Source organism: Carassius auratus, linkage group LG48F (genome assembly GCF_003368295.1).
Source record: "Carassius auratus strain Wakin linkage group LG48F, ASM336829v1, whole genome shotgun sequence".
NCBI lineage: Eukaryota > Metazoa > Chordata > Actinopteri > Cypriniformes > Cyprinidae > Carassius > Carassius auratus.
The window spans coordinates 1,648,880-1,670,082 of record NC_039300.1 but is presented as its reverse complement, the minus strand read 5'-3'; the positions used below and the strand labels follow the sequence as shown (position 1 = coordinate 1,670,082).

The 21,203-nt window shown below is 39.9% G+C and overlaps 1 protein-coding gene and 1 long non-coding RNA gene across 3 annotated transcripts in view; one reads left to right on the top strand and one right to left on the bottom strand.

Moving 5' to 3' along the window:
- The window catches only part of LOC113068656 (1-phosphatidylinositol 4,5-bisphosphate phosphodiesterase gamma-1-like), a 34,185-nt gene extending 14,732 nt beyond the window's left edge, over positions 1-19,453 (bottom strand). Inside the window, exons 1-12 of one of the 2 annotated variants that reach the window (XM_026241458.1) lie at positions 19,253-19,453; positions 18,400-18,675; positions 9,247-9,399; positions 9,072-9,165; positions 8,872-8,919; positions 7,712-7,796; positions 7,456-7,539; positions 6,952-6,974; positions 5,310-5,379; positions 5,117-5,218; positions 4,460-4,578; positions 812-897 (exon numbers count right to left, since the gene is read on the bottom strand). In XM_026241458.1, coding sequence (XP_026097243.1) covers positions 812-897; positions 4,460-4,578; positions 5,117-5,218; positions 5,310-5,379; positions 6,952-6,974; positions 7,456-7,539; positions 7,712-7,796; positions 8,872-8,919; positions 9,072-9,165; positions 9,247-9,399; positions 18,400-18,610 — 1,075 coding nt within the window. In that variant the 5' untranslated portion in view covers positions 18,611-18,675; positions 19,253-19,453. Of the gene's footprint in view, positions 1-811; positions 898-4,459; positions 4,579-5,116; positions 5,219-5,309; positions 5,380-6,951; positions 6,975-7,455; positions 7,540-7,711; positions 7,797-8,871; positions 8,920-9,071; positions 9,166-9,246; positions 9,400-18,399; positions 18,676-19,252 lie in introns of those variants that run through there. The other variant, XM_026241459.1, reaches the window with a different exon arrangement.
- LOC113068659 (uncharacterized) lies at positions 16,102-18,147 on the top strand. Its single transcript, XR_003279585.1, has 2 exons — positions 16,102-16,476; positions 17,806-18,147. It is a non-coding gene; the product is annotated as an uncharacterized LOC113068659 (long non-coding RNA).
- Positions 19,454-21,203: the final 1,750 nt, after the last annotated feature.

The window sequence follows — 21,203 nt, the reverse complement described above, 5'->3', positions numbered from 1 at the left end:
ACACACACACACACACACACACACACACGTCACAGCCCGCTGCCAGACACACAACAACACTCTCACGTGCCACAGATACTATGCTACAGATAGTTCTAAAAAATAAATAGTTCAGCAAATTTCAGTTCCTAAAATAAATAAATATAACTTATACATTTCTGCACTTTTTGTTTGCTTGTTTGTTACTGTATGTTTGTTAAATAAAAAAATAATAAAAACCAAGATCAGCAAGCCAAAGGAAGAAAACTCATGAAAAAACTAAACAAAAAAACAAACAGAATTAAACCAATAAAACATACAACTGAAAAGCAGCAAATAAACCAAATAGAATTAAACACAAATGACACAAATGAGACAAACCAAAAGTAAACAAACACATGAAAAAAAAAAAGAATTAAACAAAAACCACAACAGCCAAGAAAATGAACCAAAAGAAACAAACGTACAAATAAAATGAATAAACCAAAAAAAAAAAAAAAAAAAAAAAGAAGCAAATAAACCAAACAAAAACCTAAAGAACCAACCAAACAAACCAGAATAAGCAAACAAGTATTTTAAATTCAGATTTGTTTTGTTTTATCCCAGAACCTAGAACTATAACAGCAGGAAATGCATGTTATTATTCACCAACTAAAACAAATAAAATGTGAATACACCGTGTCATACTAGTGCAGCCTGACAGTATTACTACTGGGAGAAAAAACTCTTACACATACATTACACATACATTGTTCAATATAAAATATCTTTATTATCACCATGCATGTTTGTGTGTGTGTAACATTAATAACGTCTGGCTGAGCGCACTCACACTCGATGCATCTGCAGCCCATCCGCAGACAGCGGGCGTACGCCTCCAGAGACGACTCACTGGAAAACTGGTCTCCCGTCAGATAGCTAAAAATACAAGCACACACACGTCAGGGCCCGTCTGAGCTCCTACATAACACACACCTTACACCTCTGACCGTTACTACAGTTCATGAACGCCACAAACATATTCTTTACAAACACGTTAAAGGATTCTTTCCATTCTGTCAGTCTTTAACCATTTCCCCTTAAAAGACCTAACAGCTTTATAATCTAGTAAAAATAATACTATTTTATAATCTTCACAAAAATCTACCCTAATTGTTCTGAAGTCACGAAAGAAACCAAAAGCTAGTATTTCAAATCAATTATGCACTGAATGCAAATAGTACACAATGTACCATAGTTACACGTCATCAGTCTTCAATGCCATACTGTATGAAAACATATAGAAATCTCTCAACTCCTCTGCCATTTTCAGGCTCAGACGCTCCCTTGCACATTTACAGGTCACTGACAGACACACAATACACTTTCATAGATGACTTATCTTGTTCAAGTTGCATATTCTGCTGGTTGTTCAACATTTTACTGTAGTTTTGAACATTAGGAAGCCAAAACTTCGACGTAAGCAAGACATCTATTTGATGGGTACATTTTGATATGGCAAGACATTCATGATTTAGAGTGTGTGTACACATATACTGTATTCATTATGTACACTATACACTATACACACACACACACACACACTATGTCTTTGGTTAATAAGATGTTTGTACACAAGAATAAGAATTTTGGAGTGCATGATGTGGAAATATATTCTTACAGGGAAGATTTTGTTAACGTGATTATTGTTTCTCTTAGAAATATGTCCGTTACTGAAACCGACTGCATGTTTCTGAAACCGACTGCATGTTTCTGAAACTGCATGTTACTGAAACCAACGGCATGTTACTGAAACTGCATGTTACTGAAACCGACGGCATGTTTCTGAAACTGCATGTTACTGAAACCGACTGCATGTTTCTGAAACCGACGGCATGTTTCTGAAACCGACGGCATGTTTCTGAAACCGACTGCATGTTTCTGAAACCGACGGCATGTTTCTGAAACCGACGGCATGTTTCTGAAACGACGCATGTTTCTGAAACCGACGGCATGTTTCTGAAACTGCATGTTTCTGAAACCGACGGCATGTTTCTGAAACTGCATGTTTCTGAAACCGACGGCATGTTTCTGAAACCGACGGCATGTTTCTGAACCGACGGCATGTTACTGAACCGACGGCATGTTTCTGAAACCGACGGCATGTTACTGAAACTGCATGTTACTGAAACCGACGGCATGTTTCTGAAACCGACGGCATGTTTCTGAAACCGACGGCATGTTTCTGAAACTGCATGTTTCTGAAACCGACGGCATGTTTCTGAAACTGCATGTTTCTGAAACCGACGGCATGTTTCTGAAACCGACGGCATGTTTCTGAAACTGCATGTTTCTGAAACCGACGGCACGTTTCTGAAACCGACTGCATGTTACTGAAACCGATGGCATGTTTCTGAAACTGACGGCATGTTACTGAACCGACGGCATGTTACTGAACCGACGGCATGTTTCTGAAACCGACGGCATGTTACTGAAACCGACGGCATGTTTCTGAACCGACGGCATGTTTCTGAAACTGACGGCATGTTACTGAACCGACGGCATGTTTCTGAAACCGACGGCATGTTTCTGAAACCGACGGCATGTTTCTGAAACCGACGGCATGTTTCTGAAACTGCATGTTTCTGAAACCGACGGCATGTTTCTGAAACCGACGGCATGTTACTGAAACCGACGGCATGTTTCTGAAACCGACGGCATGTTTCTGAAACTGCATGTTTCTGAAACCGACGGCATGTTTCTGAAACCGACGGCATGTTTCTGAAACCGACGGCATGTTTCTGAAACCGACGGCATGTTTCTGAAACCGACTGCATGTTACTGAAACCGACGGCACGTTTCTGAAACCGACGGCATGTTACTGAAACCGCATGTTTCTGAAACCGACGGCATGTTTCTGAAACCGACGGCATGTTACTGAAACCGACGGCATGTTTCTGAAACCGACGGCATGTTTCTGAAACTGCATGTTTCTGAAACTGCATGTTTCTGAAACCGACTGCATGTTACTGAAACCGACGGCATGTTACTGAAACCGACGGCATGTTACTGAACCGACGGCATGTTACTGAACCGACGGCACGTTTCTGAAACCGACGGCATGTTACTGAAACCGACGGCATGTTACTGAACCGACGGCATGTTACTGAACCGACGGCATGTTACTGAACCGAAGGCATGTTTCTGAAACCGACGGCATGTTACTGAACCGACGGCACGTTTCTGAAACCGACGGCATGTTACTGAAACCGACGGCATGTTACTGAAACCGACGGCATGTTACTGAACCGACGGCATGTTTCTGAAACCGACGGCATGTTACTGAACCGACGGCATGTTTCTGAAACCGACGGCATGTTTCTGAAACCGACGGCATGTTACTGAACCGACGGCATGTTTCTGAAACCGACGGCATGTTACTGAACCGACGGCATGTTTCTGAAACTGACGGCATGTTACTGAACCGACGGCATGTTTCTGAAACCGACGGCATGTTTCTGAAACTGCATGTTTCTGAAACCGACGGCATGTTTCTGAAACTGCATGTTTCTGAAACCGACGGCACGTTTCTGAAACCGACTGCATGTTACTGAAACCGATGGCATGTTTCTGAAACCGACGGCATGTTTCTGAAACCGACGGCATGTTACTGAAACCGATGGCATGTTTCTGAAACCGACGGCATGTTACTGAAACCGATGGCATGTTTCTGAAACCGACGGCACGTTTCTGAAACCGACTGCATGTTACTGAAACCGATGGCATGTTTCTGAAACCGACGGCATGTTTCTGAAACCGATGGCATGTTACTGAAACCGATGGCATGTTTCTGAAACCGACGGCATGTTTCTGAAACCGACGGCATGTTACTGAACCGACGGCATGTTTCTGAAACCGACGGCATGTTACTGAACCGACGGCATGTTACTGAACCGACGGCATGTTTCTGAAACCGACGGCATGTTTCTGAAACCGACGGCATGTTACTGAACCGACGGCATGTTTCTGAAACCGACGGCATGTTACTGAACCGACGGCATGTTTCTGAAACCGACGGCATGTTTCTGAAACCGACGGCATGTTACTGAACCGACGGCATGTTTCTGAAACCGACGGCATGTTACTGAACCGACGGCATGTTTCTGAAACCGACGGCATGTTTCTGAAACCGACGGCATGTTTCTGAAACCGACGGCATGTTTCTGAACCGACGGCATGTTTCTGAAACTGCATGTTTCTAAAACCGACGGCATGTTACTGAAACCGACGGCATGTTTCTGAAACTGCATGTTTCTAAAACCGACGGCATGTTTCTGAAACCGACGGCATGTTTCTGAAATGACATGTTTCTGAAAGGGACTGCATGTTACTCAAAATAAACAAGAGCAGCAGACGGACTCCAGCTGAACGGAGTCCATCTCTTTGTTTTGCTCACATCAGTGTGTAGTTTAGAGGGAGCACTGGTCATGCTTCTACTCACGTGTTGTGGGATGAGGAGATCCAGTAGTGGGACAGGGGGTTGTTCATGTCCTCTGGCCTCACCTGATCAAGCTTCACGTCCCAGATAGTGTTCTCTTTAGAGAACAGGTATGTGAGGAACTGAGAAAGACCACAAAACACAGAACATGATGTTCACGATTTAAAACAGCAAGTTATAGTTACAAACAGTTTAAAAGTAAGCTTTACAAAAACTGCAGTCAAATCTCAGTATGTGTGTAACAATTTCTACTCCAATTAGTAAAAAAGTGGAACACGTGTGAAACTCATTTATATAAACAGTTTGCTCAGGCAACCCTCAATATTAACCACATCTATTGAATCATGCAACATGAAAACAGTATAATACAATAAAAGCTCAGTCTTTTTCATGAAACTTCAATATGTGCATATACCTCATTTAAATATTTCTTTTTTAAAAGCATATGGAAATTGAAACCTAACTAATTAAGGTCAGATAGAAGCAGATTATGCATATCAAACAAAGATCTGAGGTCACACAGCACTGCTGTATAGCAGGAAGTTGTGATGTGGTTAAAGTGTGCAACTGCACAGTTATGGGTTTCATTCCCAGGGAACTTAAAAAATGTGTACCCAGAATGCATTAGTCACTTGGCACTCATGTTTATGTAAGCATCACCTCGTCTTGATGAAAGTATGGCTGCTCGATCTCTCGCAGAGGATCCTTCAGGTAGTGGAACATGAACTCCTGCACCTTGTTATTGTCTGTAGCCCAGAGCTCCTGAAGACACACACACACACACACACACAATTACACAAACCAGACGTCATTTACACGCCAAGTGTAATAACATGAGAAGTGAATGTCTAACCTTCTGATGTTCAGTTAGGAAGTTCTGGAAGTCCTCCAGTGAGATCTCCTGCTCAGGTCTCTCTATAAGTCTGTAAGAAACACACAGATCAGTGTTTCAGCATCACATACAGAAACCAGAGAGATGCTCTGGGATGGCAGATCAAATACAGTAAATGACCATTTACCAATAGATATAACTGTGCACAATCAGTAAAAAAATAAAATCAAATAAAATCAAAAAGTAATTTCATCTGACAATTTTAACCTTACAATTCTGACTCTTTACTTCAGAATAGCTTGATGTAACTCGCAGCTGACTATATGAATGATTACTTCCTGGTTTAAGAGAAGCCAGCTCAGTCATTTCCAGTCAAAATCAGCTGTGCTGTCAGGGGAGCGCCCTTCGCTCCGTTTCTCTACATCATCCATTCACAATTTGAAGAATAGTTTTGTTTGTCTAAGAGGGCCTAGCGTCCACACATACGGTTTCAGGAACGGCAAACACGAGTGTAAAAACTGCTGAAGTGTGCGGTGACTCACTGCTGTGAGTGAGAATGATAAAGCAACATCTGTGAGAAACAGAGCTGTGCATCCACTGATTCAGACTCACCTCAGAGTCACAAAACTACAGCAGTTAGAGAGAAGACTGAAAAATGCAGTTATTCAATTAAATCTGAAAAATATTTCCAAACATATAATGCATTATTATTTAATTAATTTAGTTATACCATGAATAATTAGCTTATTTAATTTGTAGTTACATACATTCAACCTTCTAGGCTGTTTGTGTCTGGGCTTATTTAATTATTTATTAATTTTTTTAAATGACATGAGACTTTGTGACTTCCTGTGACTTCCTGAACTTGCTATATTTTATACTCCAGCATTGTAAAAGCAGTAAAACCTGTTATAATAGTAATTTCATAAATACAAAGCAGGACATGGGGAAAAAAAAAATCTAGGGTGTTGAAATGGCAGCTAATGTTGATCCTCTCCTGCCATTTACTGGATATAATGCTAATTTCATATCATTTTCATCTTAAAAGTCTTAGTTTTTCGCCAGGAGACACATTTTTTCATGTTGTCTTCATGAATGAAAGTGATTTTTACTGCACAGCTGTAGAGTTGAGAAATAATAAAGGTTTTAATGTAATATCAGTGTTTACAAAACATATTCATGACTATAAAGGTCAGTTAGTGATTATCAAGAATATCATTATGATGTTGTTTACGAGATAGCACCACTAGCTACCTAGCGTTAGCTGAAACGCTTACAAAAGTGTTTAGTTGTCAGCATTTACACAGGCTCAGGATATTAAATTTTATGTCGTTATGTGTGGCTAAATAACAATAAACTGTATGCTAACGCCGTTATTATTATAATATTATTTTCATTATTTACGGTGTTGTAATGATTTTGTTTCTCAGTTTTCTAACCAGAACGAGGCAGGAGAGTTTTCTGTGAGCGTCTCAAGAGGCTCTACCTACACACACACACACACACACACACCACAAACACTAAATGAGCTTCACTGGACGTTTATGAGATGGCTTATCTTTAAACAGAAGCTCTAAAGAAAGCACATTTGGTCAAAGGTGAGACATGCTTTTTCACACATCTGTAAATACTTCAGCTTGAAAATAAGAGCGTGAGTAAATACCTCTGCAGCAGTGGAATCTCCATCTGTGAAAACAACACAGAACAAAACGCTGATTATGTGAATAATACAACTGTAACTGTACCTATTCCACAAGCACTACAGGAAAACACCTGGATTTACATCTGGAGCCGTATACAAGCCCTTCAGACGCTAATGAACTGATGTGATGAGATATCAAACATCCACACACACACACACACACACACACAGAGAGAGAGAGAGAGAGAGAGAGCGCCTCAAGTGCAGGGGTCATTAGTGCCGTGTGTGTGTGTGTGTGTGTGTGTGTGTGTGTGTGGCCTAATGGCTTTTAGCTCATGGATCTTGAGGCTTTTTAAAAGGCAGAGTATTGACGTGAAGGCCATTTGAGAAGCAGGGCAGTCAGGACGACTGATGGGGTCTAAGTGGCTCTGAGGAGAGCTTCACCTCTCGCCCTGCTCCATCTACAAATAACTAACACACACACACAAATAAATGTGTGAACACACAAATAAACGTGTGACTTACAGATTTCTGTGCGTCAAACATCAGGCTGCGGTACAACTGCGCAAAGTGACTATACGACACATCTCCGTTCCTCAGCTCTCCATCCTAACCAAGACATTACATGAATAATATGATTAATAATACATTTAAAACAAAGAGAAACATGCTGCCCTTTTCCTGTTAATACAGATGAACAAATTCACAGACAAAATAACTACAAAGGTCTCCTAAAGAAAGATTGTAAGATCAACTATTATCAGTGGGCCGTGTGTGTTACCGGGAGCTTCTCCCGTAAGAACCTCATGTTGGGAACTCTGTAGTTGACCTGGCACAGCATGCTCTTCAGATCCTTACAGGAAATACTGCAAAACAACACAAGAGGTTTGGGAACGAGGTTATTAATCACACCGTGACGTCAGCGACAGGTTTATGAGGAAGTTCAGTCCGGCCGTTTTCTTCATCTGTTTCTTCCAAGATAATAATAAATACATCTGCTAAAAAAAGAAAGAAAAAAACTTAAAAAAAAAAAAAAAAGAAAGAAAGCTTTCAGCGACTAACTTAACAGAAATAATTGTTGTATACTGTTCAAAAGTTTGGGATCAGTAAGGTTTAAGCTATTAATACTTTTATTCAGTGAGGAAGCATTAAATTCATAATAATCAGAAATGTTTCTCGAGCAGTAAATCAGTTTATTATTATGATTTCTGAAGATCAGGTGACACTGAAGACTGGAGGAATGATGCTGAAAATACAGCTGTGCATCACAGAAATAGCATTACAGTTTAAAGTATAAAAAAACTATTAAACAGCAATAATATTTTACAATATAAAATGTTTTTTCTGTAATTTTGATCAAATAAATGCACCCTTGATGAGCAGAAAAAAACTCATTACATTACTCAAACATTACAAATCTTACTGATCCCAAACTTTATTTACACACACACACACAGTATATACAAGTGAAGAGGCAACTTTCCATGGTGAATGGAAAAGATTATTAATTTCTACGGTGTATGTCCCTCATCTGATTTAGTCACATGTGTTCTGACAAGCTGAAAATGTCATGAGCCTCCAGAAGACCACCATTTCATCTGAATTCAACACCTCACACAAAGCTCATGTGTCTTTCAGCCGCCCTCACTGTATTTACCTTCAGTGTGTGTGCTTGTGTGTGTGTGTAGGAGTGCACACACACACACTCATGTTCTGAGCTTTGTTTCCTGCTGCAGGATGTGCCGTCTCTCTGCTCTATTTACCCAACAGGAGAGTAAGTGTGTGTGTGTGTGTGTGTGTGTGTTTGGTCCGGTACCTCTGAGTCAGCCATTTTAACACACACACCTTAACACACACACACATCTCACAAGGAAGAAGATTAAAACAACCAGGAAAATGGCTCAGGATCAGTGTGCTCGATCACACTGCTACGAAACCTACCGGTCTTCCCTGCTGCGATCCACTGCGTAAAACTGTTTTCTCAGCCACCTGATGTCAACAAAACAACAGAGAACATACGGGTCACTTTAACACGAGTACACGGCAGGGCTGATGTCAGGCACATTTACACTTGGCATGTGTGACCTCAGAGCTTAATGGTTTTCATCAATCAATATCTAGAGGGAGGGGTCAAAGGTCACCTCTCTATCTGCAGGGGTGTGGGGGAGCGAAGCGTATCGGACACCAGCCAGGTCAAACCCTTCACCCACATGGCCATCTCCTCGTCTGAGGTGGCTGGGGAGCACAGACAGGAGAACGTGTGTGAGATCTCATGAAGCTTGTATGGTAACACACAGGAGTCATGCCCTCATCTACCTGCCAGACTGAGCGCTTTGAGCCGAAACTCTGTCCCGTAGAGGATGACGAAGCAGTGGGCCTGGTCCGGCCGGGCCGTCGAGTCCTCCACATATCGCTCGAAGTCTCGTGACTTCTGGCCCATGCGGATCTCCTTAATCTCCCGAATATCAACTGAAGGAGACAGGAAGGAGGAAATCAGCCAACAAGCGTTAAAACACACCAAAATACAGGAAGAAAAGAAACTACATTTGGGTTTTTACTAATGTATCTTTTAACAAGTGTGAATCTTAGGGTTGACCGGGACCAATTTTTGGTCATTCAAAAAATTTACCTTTTAGATACGACTTTAATACATTTTACATTTATACTCCACATTCAGCAGACACTTTTATAAAAGCAACTTGTACTGTATTCAAGCTTTATATTCGAATCCTTTCCGGGAATCAAACCCATGACATCAGCATTATTAGAGCTCTTCTGTCTTCTATTCTTTCATTTTCATAATTACTACATATGTATTAAAAATAAAATAAAAAATTGAAGTTTCCAACTAAAAAATATGACAGAAATAAAAAGCATGGCAGTAGGGAAATTCTGATTATGACACATGTGTGACACATTTCTATGCTCCCAACACTGATATTTTTTTGTGCAATGGTAATTTCCCAATAGTACCTTAGAAGCATATTAATATGATAATTCAACACCACAGTATTACATCTGATACCATCTCTGTACATGATCCCACCACAGAACAGGAAGAAACAACGAACGCCTCGCATTACTGAGCCTCACATGCTGGACTCAAACCTGCTTCACTGACGCGAGCACCACAGCGCAACAAACCTCAGGATAATGAGAGGAAGACCATCAGATTCAGATTTTACAAAAGGAAATTAAAAGCTGTTTTCTGTTTTTTCCTTAATATTTCTCAAGGACTTCATAACAACAATTAACAATTATTAAGTCTATGACGTGCAAAACGAACATGAACAACGATGAACAACAATCGTTTTTTTTTTTTATCAGATTCTAGGGCTTTACACGAGTCTGTAAGTGAAAAAGTAATGTCCAAAACAAAACACAAATGTGTAGGGCTACACGAATAATTGAAATGGAATAGACATCGCAGTTCGACAGAATCGGTTCTGTGATCAGCAGTAAATCTCCAACTACAGGCCAGAGGGCGCTCACGCGCTCAAACTCTATAAACACGCCCCGAAGAAGAAACCCAGGGAAAGCCTGTAGCGGTAGCTGGATAAACAGAAGATTTAACTGCTTTCATTGATTCAACTTGACTAATAAACACACGACTACGACAATATATGGTTTATCTGAATTCTTCTTCTCAGTTATTTATATTAAAATAAAATATATTTATAATGCGTTATCACCGCTTAGAATACTATGATACATGTTGCGTGCCTTATTCTGTGTAAGAATCGGTCACATCTTCTCACAGAAGGGTTTATTTTAAACATTTGACAGACGTTATGAAGTGAGTTTGGAGTTAGGGCTGCACGATGTGTCGTTTAAGCATCGATATCGCGATGTACAAATCCGCAATTGTCGTAGTTGATCCGTTATTCATTAACTGTACGGGCAGCTGCTCCCCGGCCCTTGCCGAATATGATTTGCGGATTAATTGCACAGTTTAAGTCCTGTCAGTTTAACAGAGCGCATATAAGAACGAGCAGAGAGAGAGAGAGAGAGAGAGAGAGAGAGAGCATGAGACAGCGCGCAAGAGAGAGAGAGAGCATGTGAGAGAGATAGAGAGAGAGCCCCAGCCGCGCATGCACGCTCACCGTATTCAAACAATACAAGCGCTGTCTTGCTCTCTCCCTCGCGCATATTAATCAAAATCAATTGACACGATGGTGTCAAAAAATACAAATAAAAAAATTCTGTGATGACATGTTTTCTGTGTTGTCAAATCTTGTGCGGTATCCTAAACTGCAGAGACAATTACACAACGCATGCTGTACACTTCTGATTCGCGAACTAATGATTCCCTTGAACCGATTCAATTTAATGAATGGTTTAAACAACTGACCTGTCCAACACTGAACTCACGAGACATCTGAATTGGTGCTAAAGCCTAAGGCTAAAGCCTTCATTGTTGAAATCAAAAGTTGTACAGTATTTGTTAACATAGTTAATGCACTGTGAAGTAACATTACCAAACCATGAACAGCTGTGTTTTTATAAACCAAGATAAAAAAAGATTAAAAAATATAGTAACAAAAGTATTGCTCATGGTAAGATCATGTAAGTTAATATGTTAAAAACTCAAACCATATCCTAAAGTTACAAACAAATAATTTACTCTAATTTAAGTAATACTCTGATTTTTAAATCATTTAAAATGAGAATGTAAGTGTGCTCAAGTCATTTTTGTTTGTAAGAAAAAATAAGATTAGATTTCATATCGCAATATATATCGCAGAAAAATAAAATATCGCAATGTCATTTTTTCCCAATATCGTGCAGCCCTATGTTGATTTCATAATCATGCAATAAAATAGTCTGGGGGTTTTTTTTTCGTAGCATGTCAGTGAACTACTGCTCTGTGTAGTAAATGCTGCTCCATCTGAAAGCATGCGAGGATGATTTACTGTGGATCACAGAACCGAGAAAATGCGCATGACAATCACATTCGATTAATCGTGCAGCCCTACAAATGTGCAAAAAGTGGCTTTTGTGAGTACATAAAAAGTTTTCACTCATTGCCCTGAAAATTACAGCACTATTCACGATGAATTGGGAAGAATCTGAATTTCATAAGCAACATGACTGAACTGAATCAAAACCAGAAACAAAGCATCTGTCCCTACACAACTTCTGTCTCCATGAAATATTTATGGCTGCTAAACTCTCAATTAGACTATTTGCAGGTGTGGCAAAAGGTTAATTTCAAAGACACAGAGTCTCTCTCTCTGTGTGTGTGTGTGTGTGTGTGTGTGTGTGTGTGTGTGTGTGTATAAACACACTCGCTCCTGATTCTCCTCTTGCTCTTTAACCACACTCATCCTGTGTTACTCTGACAGAAACGTGTGAGAGAGACACACCATATGTAATTAAATAAAACACTCAACACCAGCTCCAGCTACCATTTTAGTAACATTCATCTGCTCATAAAGTCACGTAAACAGCAGATTCCAGCAGACCAGTGTCAAATGTTTACTATATTTGTATTACTCTGGATCTCTGTTAGTATAGTTCTGTAGGAACTACAGCGTTATTGTTTGAACTAGGGCTGCACGATGTGTCGTTTAAGCATCGATATCGCGATGTATGAATCCACGATAGTCACATCGCAGGATGTGCGATGTAGGTTGTCGCAGTTGACCCGTTATTCATTAACTGTATGGGCCAGTTGCTCCCCGGGCCTTGATGAATGTGATTCGCGGAGAGCGCGCGAGAGAGAGTGCGAGAGACAGAGCACGCGCGCGTGAGAGAGAGAGAGCATGAGCGAGCGAGCCCTGGCCGCCACTCACAGTCTTCAAACAACACGAGCGCTGTCTTGCTCTCTTTCCCTCGTGCATAAAAATCAATTGACATGATGGTGTCGATGTTTAAATAATTTAAAACGAGAATGTCAGTGTGCTCACCCCATTTTTGTAAGAAAAAATTCATATCGCAATATATATTCGCAGAAAAATAAAATAATTGCAATGTCATTTTTTCCCAATATCGTGCAGCCCTATTTTGAACTACTGTAGGTCTACCTAGTTTAGCAGGAAAACTTTAAGAGTGACACTTATGGAGCCTAATATACTGATTGTTAATAATATTATATTGATTAGGGTTTTCAATAGGTCAGAAAATCTAAAATAAGGCCATCTTTAAAAATATTCTTGTTTGCCGTAACCCTACCGGACCCTGTCAATTTAGTCCGACCAACTTGCCGGTTGTACATTTGCGTTAAGGGGTACATAACATACAGTTTCACCTAATCTCATGTTAATCTTGAGTACATATAGAGTAGAACTGCATCCTTCATTTATCCAAAAAGTCTTTAGTTTTACCATATTTGTAAAAGAAAAATACAGTTTTCCGATTCTTTCCGGAAAAGGCAGAGCTCCTGGAGGCATGCCGTGAAATTAATTAAAACAGCTCGACACCGCTTTAACTTAGCACGAAGTTCTGGAAAAGCTGTGCCCAGACCTTTGCCCATCCGTTATCCCATCTAGTCTAAAACCGTGACCGTGTCAACTGTCACTTTATGTTTGAAAATCTATTGCACGAATCAATTGGACCAACCAACACAAGTTTCGAAAACGAAAATAAGAAATTAATTTTAACGGGCTTTTCTCGGAGCATGTCCAGGTTTCTTTTTTTTTTTTTTTTAAGCGCGTCCAGGTTGTTTTGCATTATGGCGGTCCACTCTGCTTACGGTTTTTCGAGAATGTTGCACTCCTGTTTGTCATTGTGCATGAAACTGAAATATTCGTCTTTACCAATATATTGAATCTTAATATTCGCCTGCCTGTTGTCTGTGGATTTACCTATATTTGGTGTTATATACCATATAAAACATATTTAGACATGCAAAATCGATTTTACAATCGATTCAATAAACACTTCAAACAGGATTTTTTCACAAAAGTGACAACCCAAGAAAGCAAAGTAAACGGTCTCTCATTTGTAGGTTGCATTGATACCTACTGGTGGATGCAAGTATAACAGTACCTCATTTATTTTCTTCGCACTTGAAATTCATGCAATAAACATGTTTCTGACAAAGACTTCAATTTGTTTGTGGTTTATATAGCCTGCATCAAAATGAGGTTTGCAATTACCGTATGCGCCCGAAGGCACGGGATGCGCCCAGTCAGTGATGTTAAATTCATACCTACGTCATCACCATTTGTTTTTACATTGAAAAAAAAAAAAAAAAAAAAATAGATCTACCTACCGACCATTTTTAGTTTTTGATTTTTTACTGTTACTGCAAACCAAAATATTTTTAGTGATGGCCTAAAGCAGTGAAGTCATGGTGAAACATGAAATTCAACACATAAAACGTCCTTAATGATACCAGTGAAGAACCAATCCAATCAGATGTAGCATAATTCAGATCTAATGCCATAAAGTCCAAGACTTCCACCACTGGTACAGTATTCACTTCACAAACACCTGAACTAATTCACTTCCTAATTAAGTTACTAATCAAGTCAAGTAGAACTATAATGTTTCTTTTTCACTGCTCCTGCTAGAGTTTCTTAAAAGTGCTCACAAAAAGTGATCATGTTTACAGGGTGTTTTAAGAGCACAATGAGCTTTGAGTGTCAAAAGATCAAGGTACAATTGCTTTAAAGTGTTTATGATGTGAGAAATCAATCTGATCTTTTGGTTTACATTTCTCAAACGATTAAATCATTGGTAAAGTATCAGACTGAACCAACATGATTTTCTAATACATATACCATCCACCCCTAAATGAGAAATTATATATTTTTACCAGAACTTTTATTTGAACTCAAGTGCACTTCTTCAGGTCGAGGCTTTCTGACCCAAATCCACATGAATCCAGATCCTCCTCTGAATTCACCAGAACAAAAAAATATATGTTTAAATAGAAAGCAGTTATTTTAAATCATAAAAATATTGCACAATATTACTGCTTTTGCTGTATTTTATATCAAATAAATGCAGGCTTGGTGAGCAAAACTGTTGACTGGTAGAGTAATATCTCTTAAAATACCTTACTGGGTTATGATCATCGAAACAGTCCTGAGCTAGATAAGCCTTGATCGCTGCAAACCAAACTATAACTTTAATCAAATATTTAATAATAATAATGTTTAATACCATAAAGCTACTTGATTTAAGGCATTGCATAAAAATACTATAGACGTGACGTGAATGCTTTACTGAGCTCATGCAAACATCCACATCGATGTAATAAGATTCATTTTTAACTGCTGCTTTCACACTGCTGTGATTTTATGTTGTTGTTGTTTATTTAGTTATTGAGAGGAAATCGCACGTCATATATCGTCATATCCAAACGCCATTCTGTTCGGCTCGGGTGCGTTTCTCTTATAGACAGTAAAAGAAATGGACACAGCGACCCCATTGGAACTCAATTGAGATAAGTGAAGCCCATTTTCAGCGTTTTTTAGCACTTCTGTTTCTGACGCGCAGACTCAAACGAAGCTTGATGACGTCAGCAACCTGTCTGACAGATGTAAATCTTCTAGTGGCTGTGCGTGCAAACTGCCATCGTTAATCTTGCAGAGACGGCGAGCTTGAGCGGGGAGTTCTTTGGCGTGAGTGAGCAGGAGTAAGTATTCTGATTAATTATTTTGTATAGTATTTTAAAATGTAACGCCAGTACGCCATATTAAGTTAATTGTCTGCGAGCTTCTCCTCCTGTCTGTATGGTAATGCGACAGAGAGTCGAGTGGTTATGATGCAATCGTTAGCCTATTTTTACAAAAACTGTTTATACGGGGCCATAATGTAACATAGAAGGTATTGGAGCCCTTTATACATTGTCGTGTATCTTTAGAAATAAATAATGGACAAACAGAGTCTTTAAACGCCTCAGATGTAAAGTTATCTGCTGTCAAAGTGACGCCAAAATGAATGGGAGTCAATGGGATGCTAACGCAAGTGAAGTTCTGCTACAAGATGGCGGCACGCGGCCGACTTCAACTTCCGGTCGACTTCCTTCCCACCTGGTTTCTCTGAAGCAGCGCTGAATCTCTTCTTCTCTTGAATTTCATCGAGGAGGGCTGAATTACAGTCTTGCGCTACAGCGCCACACTGGTCAAACCGCATTAGTGCAGGCTCTAAATTAGGTCAAATTACATCAAACGACTACTCGACAACAAAAATATTTGTCAATAATGTCGACTTATCGTTTCAGCCCTAGTCCATACTGGCTCCATCGGTTTCTTTTTATATGATCAAGTTGGAGAGTACAAACACAACAGTGCGGAGGAAGCCCCTCTCTAACACACACACACACACACAGACAGGACAAAGGCAGTTGGATTGAGATAGGAGCCCAGGCTGGGTGCAAGAGAACCGCTTGACAATCCCAAACAGGGCAGCAGGAAACAAGACTGCACGGCACAACCAAGAGTCTTCCTGTCTCACACACACACACACACACACACACACATACACACACACGCACCTTAAGAGAGTTTTACCACAGGAACGTCCAGGAAAATCCATCAAAATGAAAATCTGAAAGCTCCCAGACACAATCAAATGTGCAGTTCGTCCAAACACGTGAGTATATATCTTTGGTCACGATATCTTTGGATGTGAAGTAGCGAGCAGTGGGAAAGTTTTGGTGTAGATCCATCTTGGCTTACAAACCAATCACACAATTCATAAGTGAGCTTTTCTGGCATGCTGATAAGGAGCGGCACACTGATTATCAGTCAAAATAAAGAAATGAATTAGCACGATCACTTGAGCGTGAAGACCGAACCAAGCGCGTCTGAACTCCATGTGCAGGTTGAGATTTATAAATCAGCTACGGACTAACATATACAGACTCAAAATACTGAAAATGGTTTTAAACAGCAGTACAACACAACTATTCTGTTATATTGTAAATATAGCAGTGCTTTCTGAAGACCTGTGTTCCTCATAGAAGCGCCTTTGAAAACATAAAGATGTGGGCCAAACATTATGTGAAATCTGGGAAGGGTCGGGATAATAATTCCACAAACTGGGAGTCACCATTAAAAACACACACACACACACACAATGTAAGCCATTTAAATGAACAGCAAACAAAACCAAAACTTTACTAACTAGAGGCTAACTAGCAGAAAATGTGAGTGGTTTGCTGGGAAGTTATATTTCCAATCAAACTTAACGTGCAAATCAAATACACCAATAAACTCCCTACTGTCAGCTGACTAGAAATGCAACGGATTTGGCAACCAACATCAAAATGTTAGCTGACGTTATTGATGAAAAAGCCAGATTTCATAAGCACTTCTCCTACAATGTATTTTGACTGGGTCTCCGTGAGGTAACACACATCAGATGAACGCCGGCCAGAAACATGAAAAATACCAGGATCAAGAAGTCATCCAACAATCAATCACTTCATCACTATTATGACCAGATTACTGTATATTTTTACCATTTGTTTGTAGAGACCACACTCACAGTAATTGGTTCCACACTGATGAAAGATTTAAACAGCACAACTAATGTGCTCTAAAGCCATGAATTTTCCCACGCTGTTTTAGGATTTTATTCATTTTCATGACTTGCTCATACCTGGGATTACAGTTTTGGAGTCTGGCGATATTTACAGATTTGTCAGTCGGATCTCTGTGCAAATTTCCTGTGAGCGTGAACGTTCTTATCAAGACAGGGGACAGGTTAACATACGATTCATAACACACAATTACAGTCCACACCTAAATATGGATTATTTCAACAACCTCACACGCCAAACACAAAATCTGTTTGTTAAATCCTTACGTTCAGCAGAGCGGCCCTGCTAAAGGTCTGAATTAAGAAAGTCACATTTAACTTCAGATGCACAATTACACCTCGCTGAGGCTCACTGCGTGTTTTTTTTCTTCTGTTTAGTGTGGCTGGTGCATCCGGAGCACAGCGCAGCTGTGTGTAAGACATCCCGCCGCAGGAAAACAGCAGCGCAGATGGGCCTGCCCCACGATCAGAGCCGAGGCGAGCAGTATACTGCTGCTAAACCTGGCCCAAAACACACGCTTTTACACTTAACAGACATTATCACAATTCAGTCCGCCAAACGAAATCACGGAGAACCCAGGGGCTAAAGACGCACGCATTTCGAGGCTGCAGAATCCAAAGTTGTTATACTTTACGCAAATGTCAAAATAAGTAAACCATACATAATGTGCACCAGTTATTTTCCACCAAGAAAACTAAAAATAAACTGCTTCATAAGTGAATGAACGTCTTTGACGGTGTAGGGCACCATCATTATGATTTGCAGTATAAACACAATATGCTTTTAGAAATATGAACTGCTTTACAGCTATTTTTATTTATTTATAGCTAATGGCACATCCAAAACCAAAACTGTGGTTATGAATTATGCAAATGTGATGCCAGCTGCCCTTCTCTGAACCCATAATGCCGAGCACTCATTTAACATCCACCAGCCTTACCTCAGACACCCAGAAACAAGGCAGAACTTACTCTCGCCCTCGATTTTATCCGTTCCTCTGGTCCAGATGATCTGCCGGGTCTCCAGCTTGACTTGAAACGTCCGTCTCTCCGGCCTCTGGGACTTCTTGGAGTAAAAGAGGGTCAGGACAGTGCCCAGCTCCAGATCCCGGTACAGATTGTTCACCTCGGTGTCGCTCAGCGGCACAGGGCCGTTGGAGGAGAAGCCCACGGTCGCAGCCATTTCCCCTGTTTGTTCTTCAGTTCCTTTCCGAATAATTCACAGCCTCCCAGGCCTGATGAGGACACCTACCAAAATAAGGAAGAAAAGGGCATTAGAAAAATCACAAAACACCACTATGACATAGTAGCAGTGTACCCAGCATTTACATCAGTTATGAAAACACACACACACACACACAGAGAGAGAGGGGGGCCTGCTGTAAGATGCATCCACATGTGTCTATTTAACTTGGATTTACTGCTGGTTATAAGGCAGATGGTTAATAGCTGAATGTCTGATTTGTATTGATAATCAACGCTTAAAATGCATGGATTATTATTATTATAACATATAAACAACACAGATCACAAGTATCCTTTCTTTAATGTAACGTTAACGTATACTATAATCTAAAGTCGAGTGCGTGTAAATCGAGTTGATCTACATAATAAGATTTAGTTAAACACAATCAATAAGATCACTTTATACAGATGCAACCATTGCAAACAACAACGAAAACATTGATGCTTAAATAATAAAATAAAAAGGACACATTCCTGAATTATTTAAATACACAGATCAGATCTGAAAGGCTATTACATGAGATGCAGTAGAAAGCTCGGAGCATCTAACGATGATAATAACAGGTTTGTTTTGTCTTGCCGTGTTTGGATGCAGCTGGCTCTCCGGGACTCAGTAAAAGCAGAAACTCAACGTCCAGTGTGTCCGCAATCTCAGCAGCGCTCATGTCGTCCTGAGCTCCGGGTCAGACGCGGGTTCGGCGGTGAGATCGAGCCGAGAGTGAGCTCTGTTCTCCGCCATGAGTGGATGTGTAGAGCCCTTCCCCCATCAGCCGATCCCTCGAGCGCTGCGCAGCGCGCGCCTCTTAAAGTCACAGCGCAGTGTGGACTGTGTGTGGAACAGTGTGCATGATAGCTGAATAGTGCACTACTACAATACCACTTACTAGTGTGTATACAGTATTTACATTTTTGTATGAAATGGACACCGAGGTGACAATGGCAGCATTTGGAATACATTACTAATGTACTGCTTACTATATAGGCTACTGCACAGTATACACTGTGTACTGCCAAGTGTTTTGTGTAAAAAATGTGGTTATTTTTAGAATGGAATACTAGTTGCTTACAGTTCAGTGTGTGCACTGCACACTATTTCCTAAACTGTGTGAAGCAGTACGCATTATGGCTGTTTGGAATAGCTTACTACTATAATACCACATTTATGCCTGCTGCATTATACAGTGTATAATATGCAAAGTATTTCATTTTTATTTCTGTATAAACTGGATACACAAGGTGACGGTCTGAAATCGCATACTGCCTTGTAGGTACTACATATAGTTTCAAATGTACTGCACAAATGTTAAAAAGTATGTGTGAATGAAATTTGGACACACTACACCTGCCATGTTGTTACTGTCATGTGACGACCAGCATCAGTGGCATTGCTAATTTGGGCAAAAATAAAACATTTGCCATAATGTTTTTGACATACTATTTAGTATGGAAATATGCCTATTCAGACACAGCATATTTTAGGAATACAACACTAGTGTACTGCTCTCTATATACTGCACATTATGTACCATGTACTGCCTATAATTTTGTGCATTCAAATAAGTATTTAGCATTTTTACTTTTTATTTCTTTCTTTTTCATTTTGGAAGTCTGATCAAGATATTTAAAGCTACTTTTGGTTCACTAGTTACACTGGAAATGAAATTGAGCAAAGTGCATTACATCATGGCATATTGTATTATACAATATGCCATGATGCAAGTATTGTCATACAGTGTGCTCTGTGCTCATACTAGCAAAAACACTGTACACATCAGAACAGCTCAGTTGCTCTCGAACCTCACATGTGTGCATGCAGCACACAATACAGTCTAGTTATGTGCACACACAGCACTGACTCTACCCATTTTCAGATTTATATAATATCAGGGTTTGAAATTAACACCCACCACTCAGGTGACAACCTTTTTTAACAGATGGCAATAGAGGAGGCTTCAATATGCCTTTCTACTATACTCTTCAACGTATTTATCATTAAACATTTATTTTGTTTGAGCTGTATCCTTATAAAAGTTTCTCTTTTCTCAGAGAACAGCATATTCTTCAAATCAAAACTGGCGTGCACCATAATGTGACAGCAGACATGCATGCAATTGCACAACGCCCTCATAGGAAGAGGTTATAAACCAAAGCCGCAGGAACAGATCGCTGCCCTCACGGCAAATTCACACGTACAAAGCAAAAGACACAGAGGATGTGGGTACGACCTTTATTCTAGACATATCATTTTAATAAACATTTTAACAAAAAAGCCCTCTTTAGATTAAGTTATTCAATATTTCTATATACTGCAAGTAAGTGTACGTTTTTTTTTCTCGAATATTGTCTCATAACAAGTACCGAGCGTTGTATTTTCACTCACTTCAGTTTCCCGCATGAATGACCCAATAACATTTAAATTACACACAAATATCTCTGTCATATAATTACTGTTAACAATGTCTATATGAATCAACATATTTAAAAATCAATATTAAACTAAGCTTGCTTACACTAAGAGTTGATGTAATAGT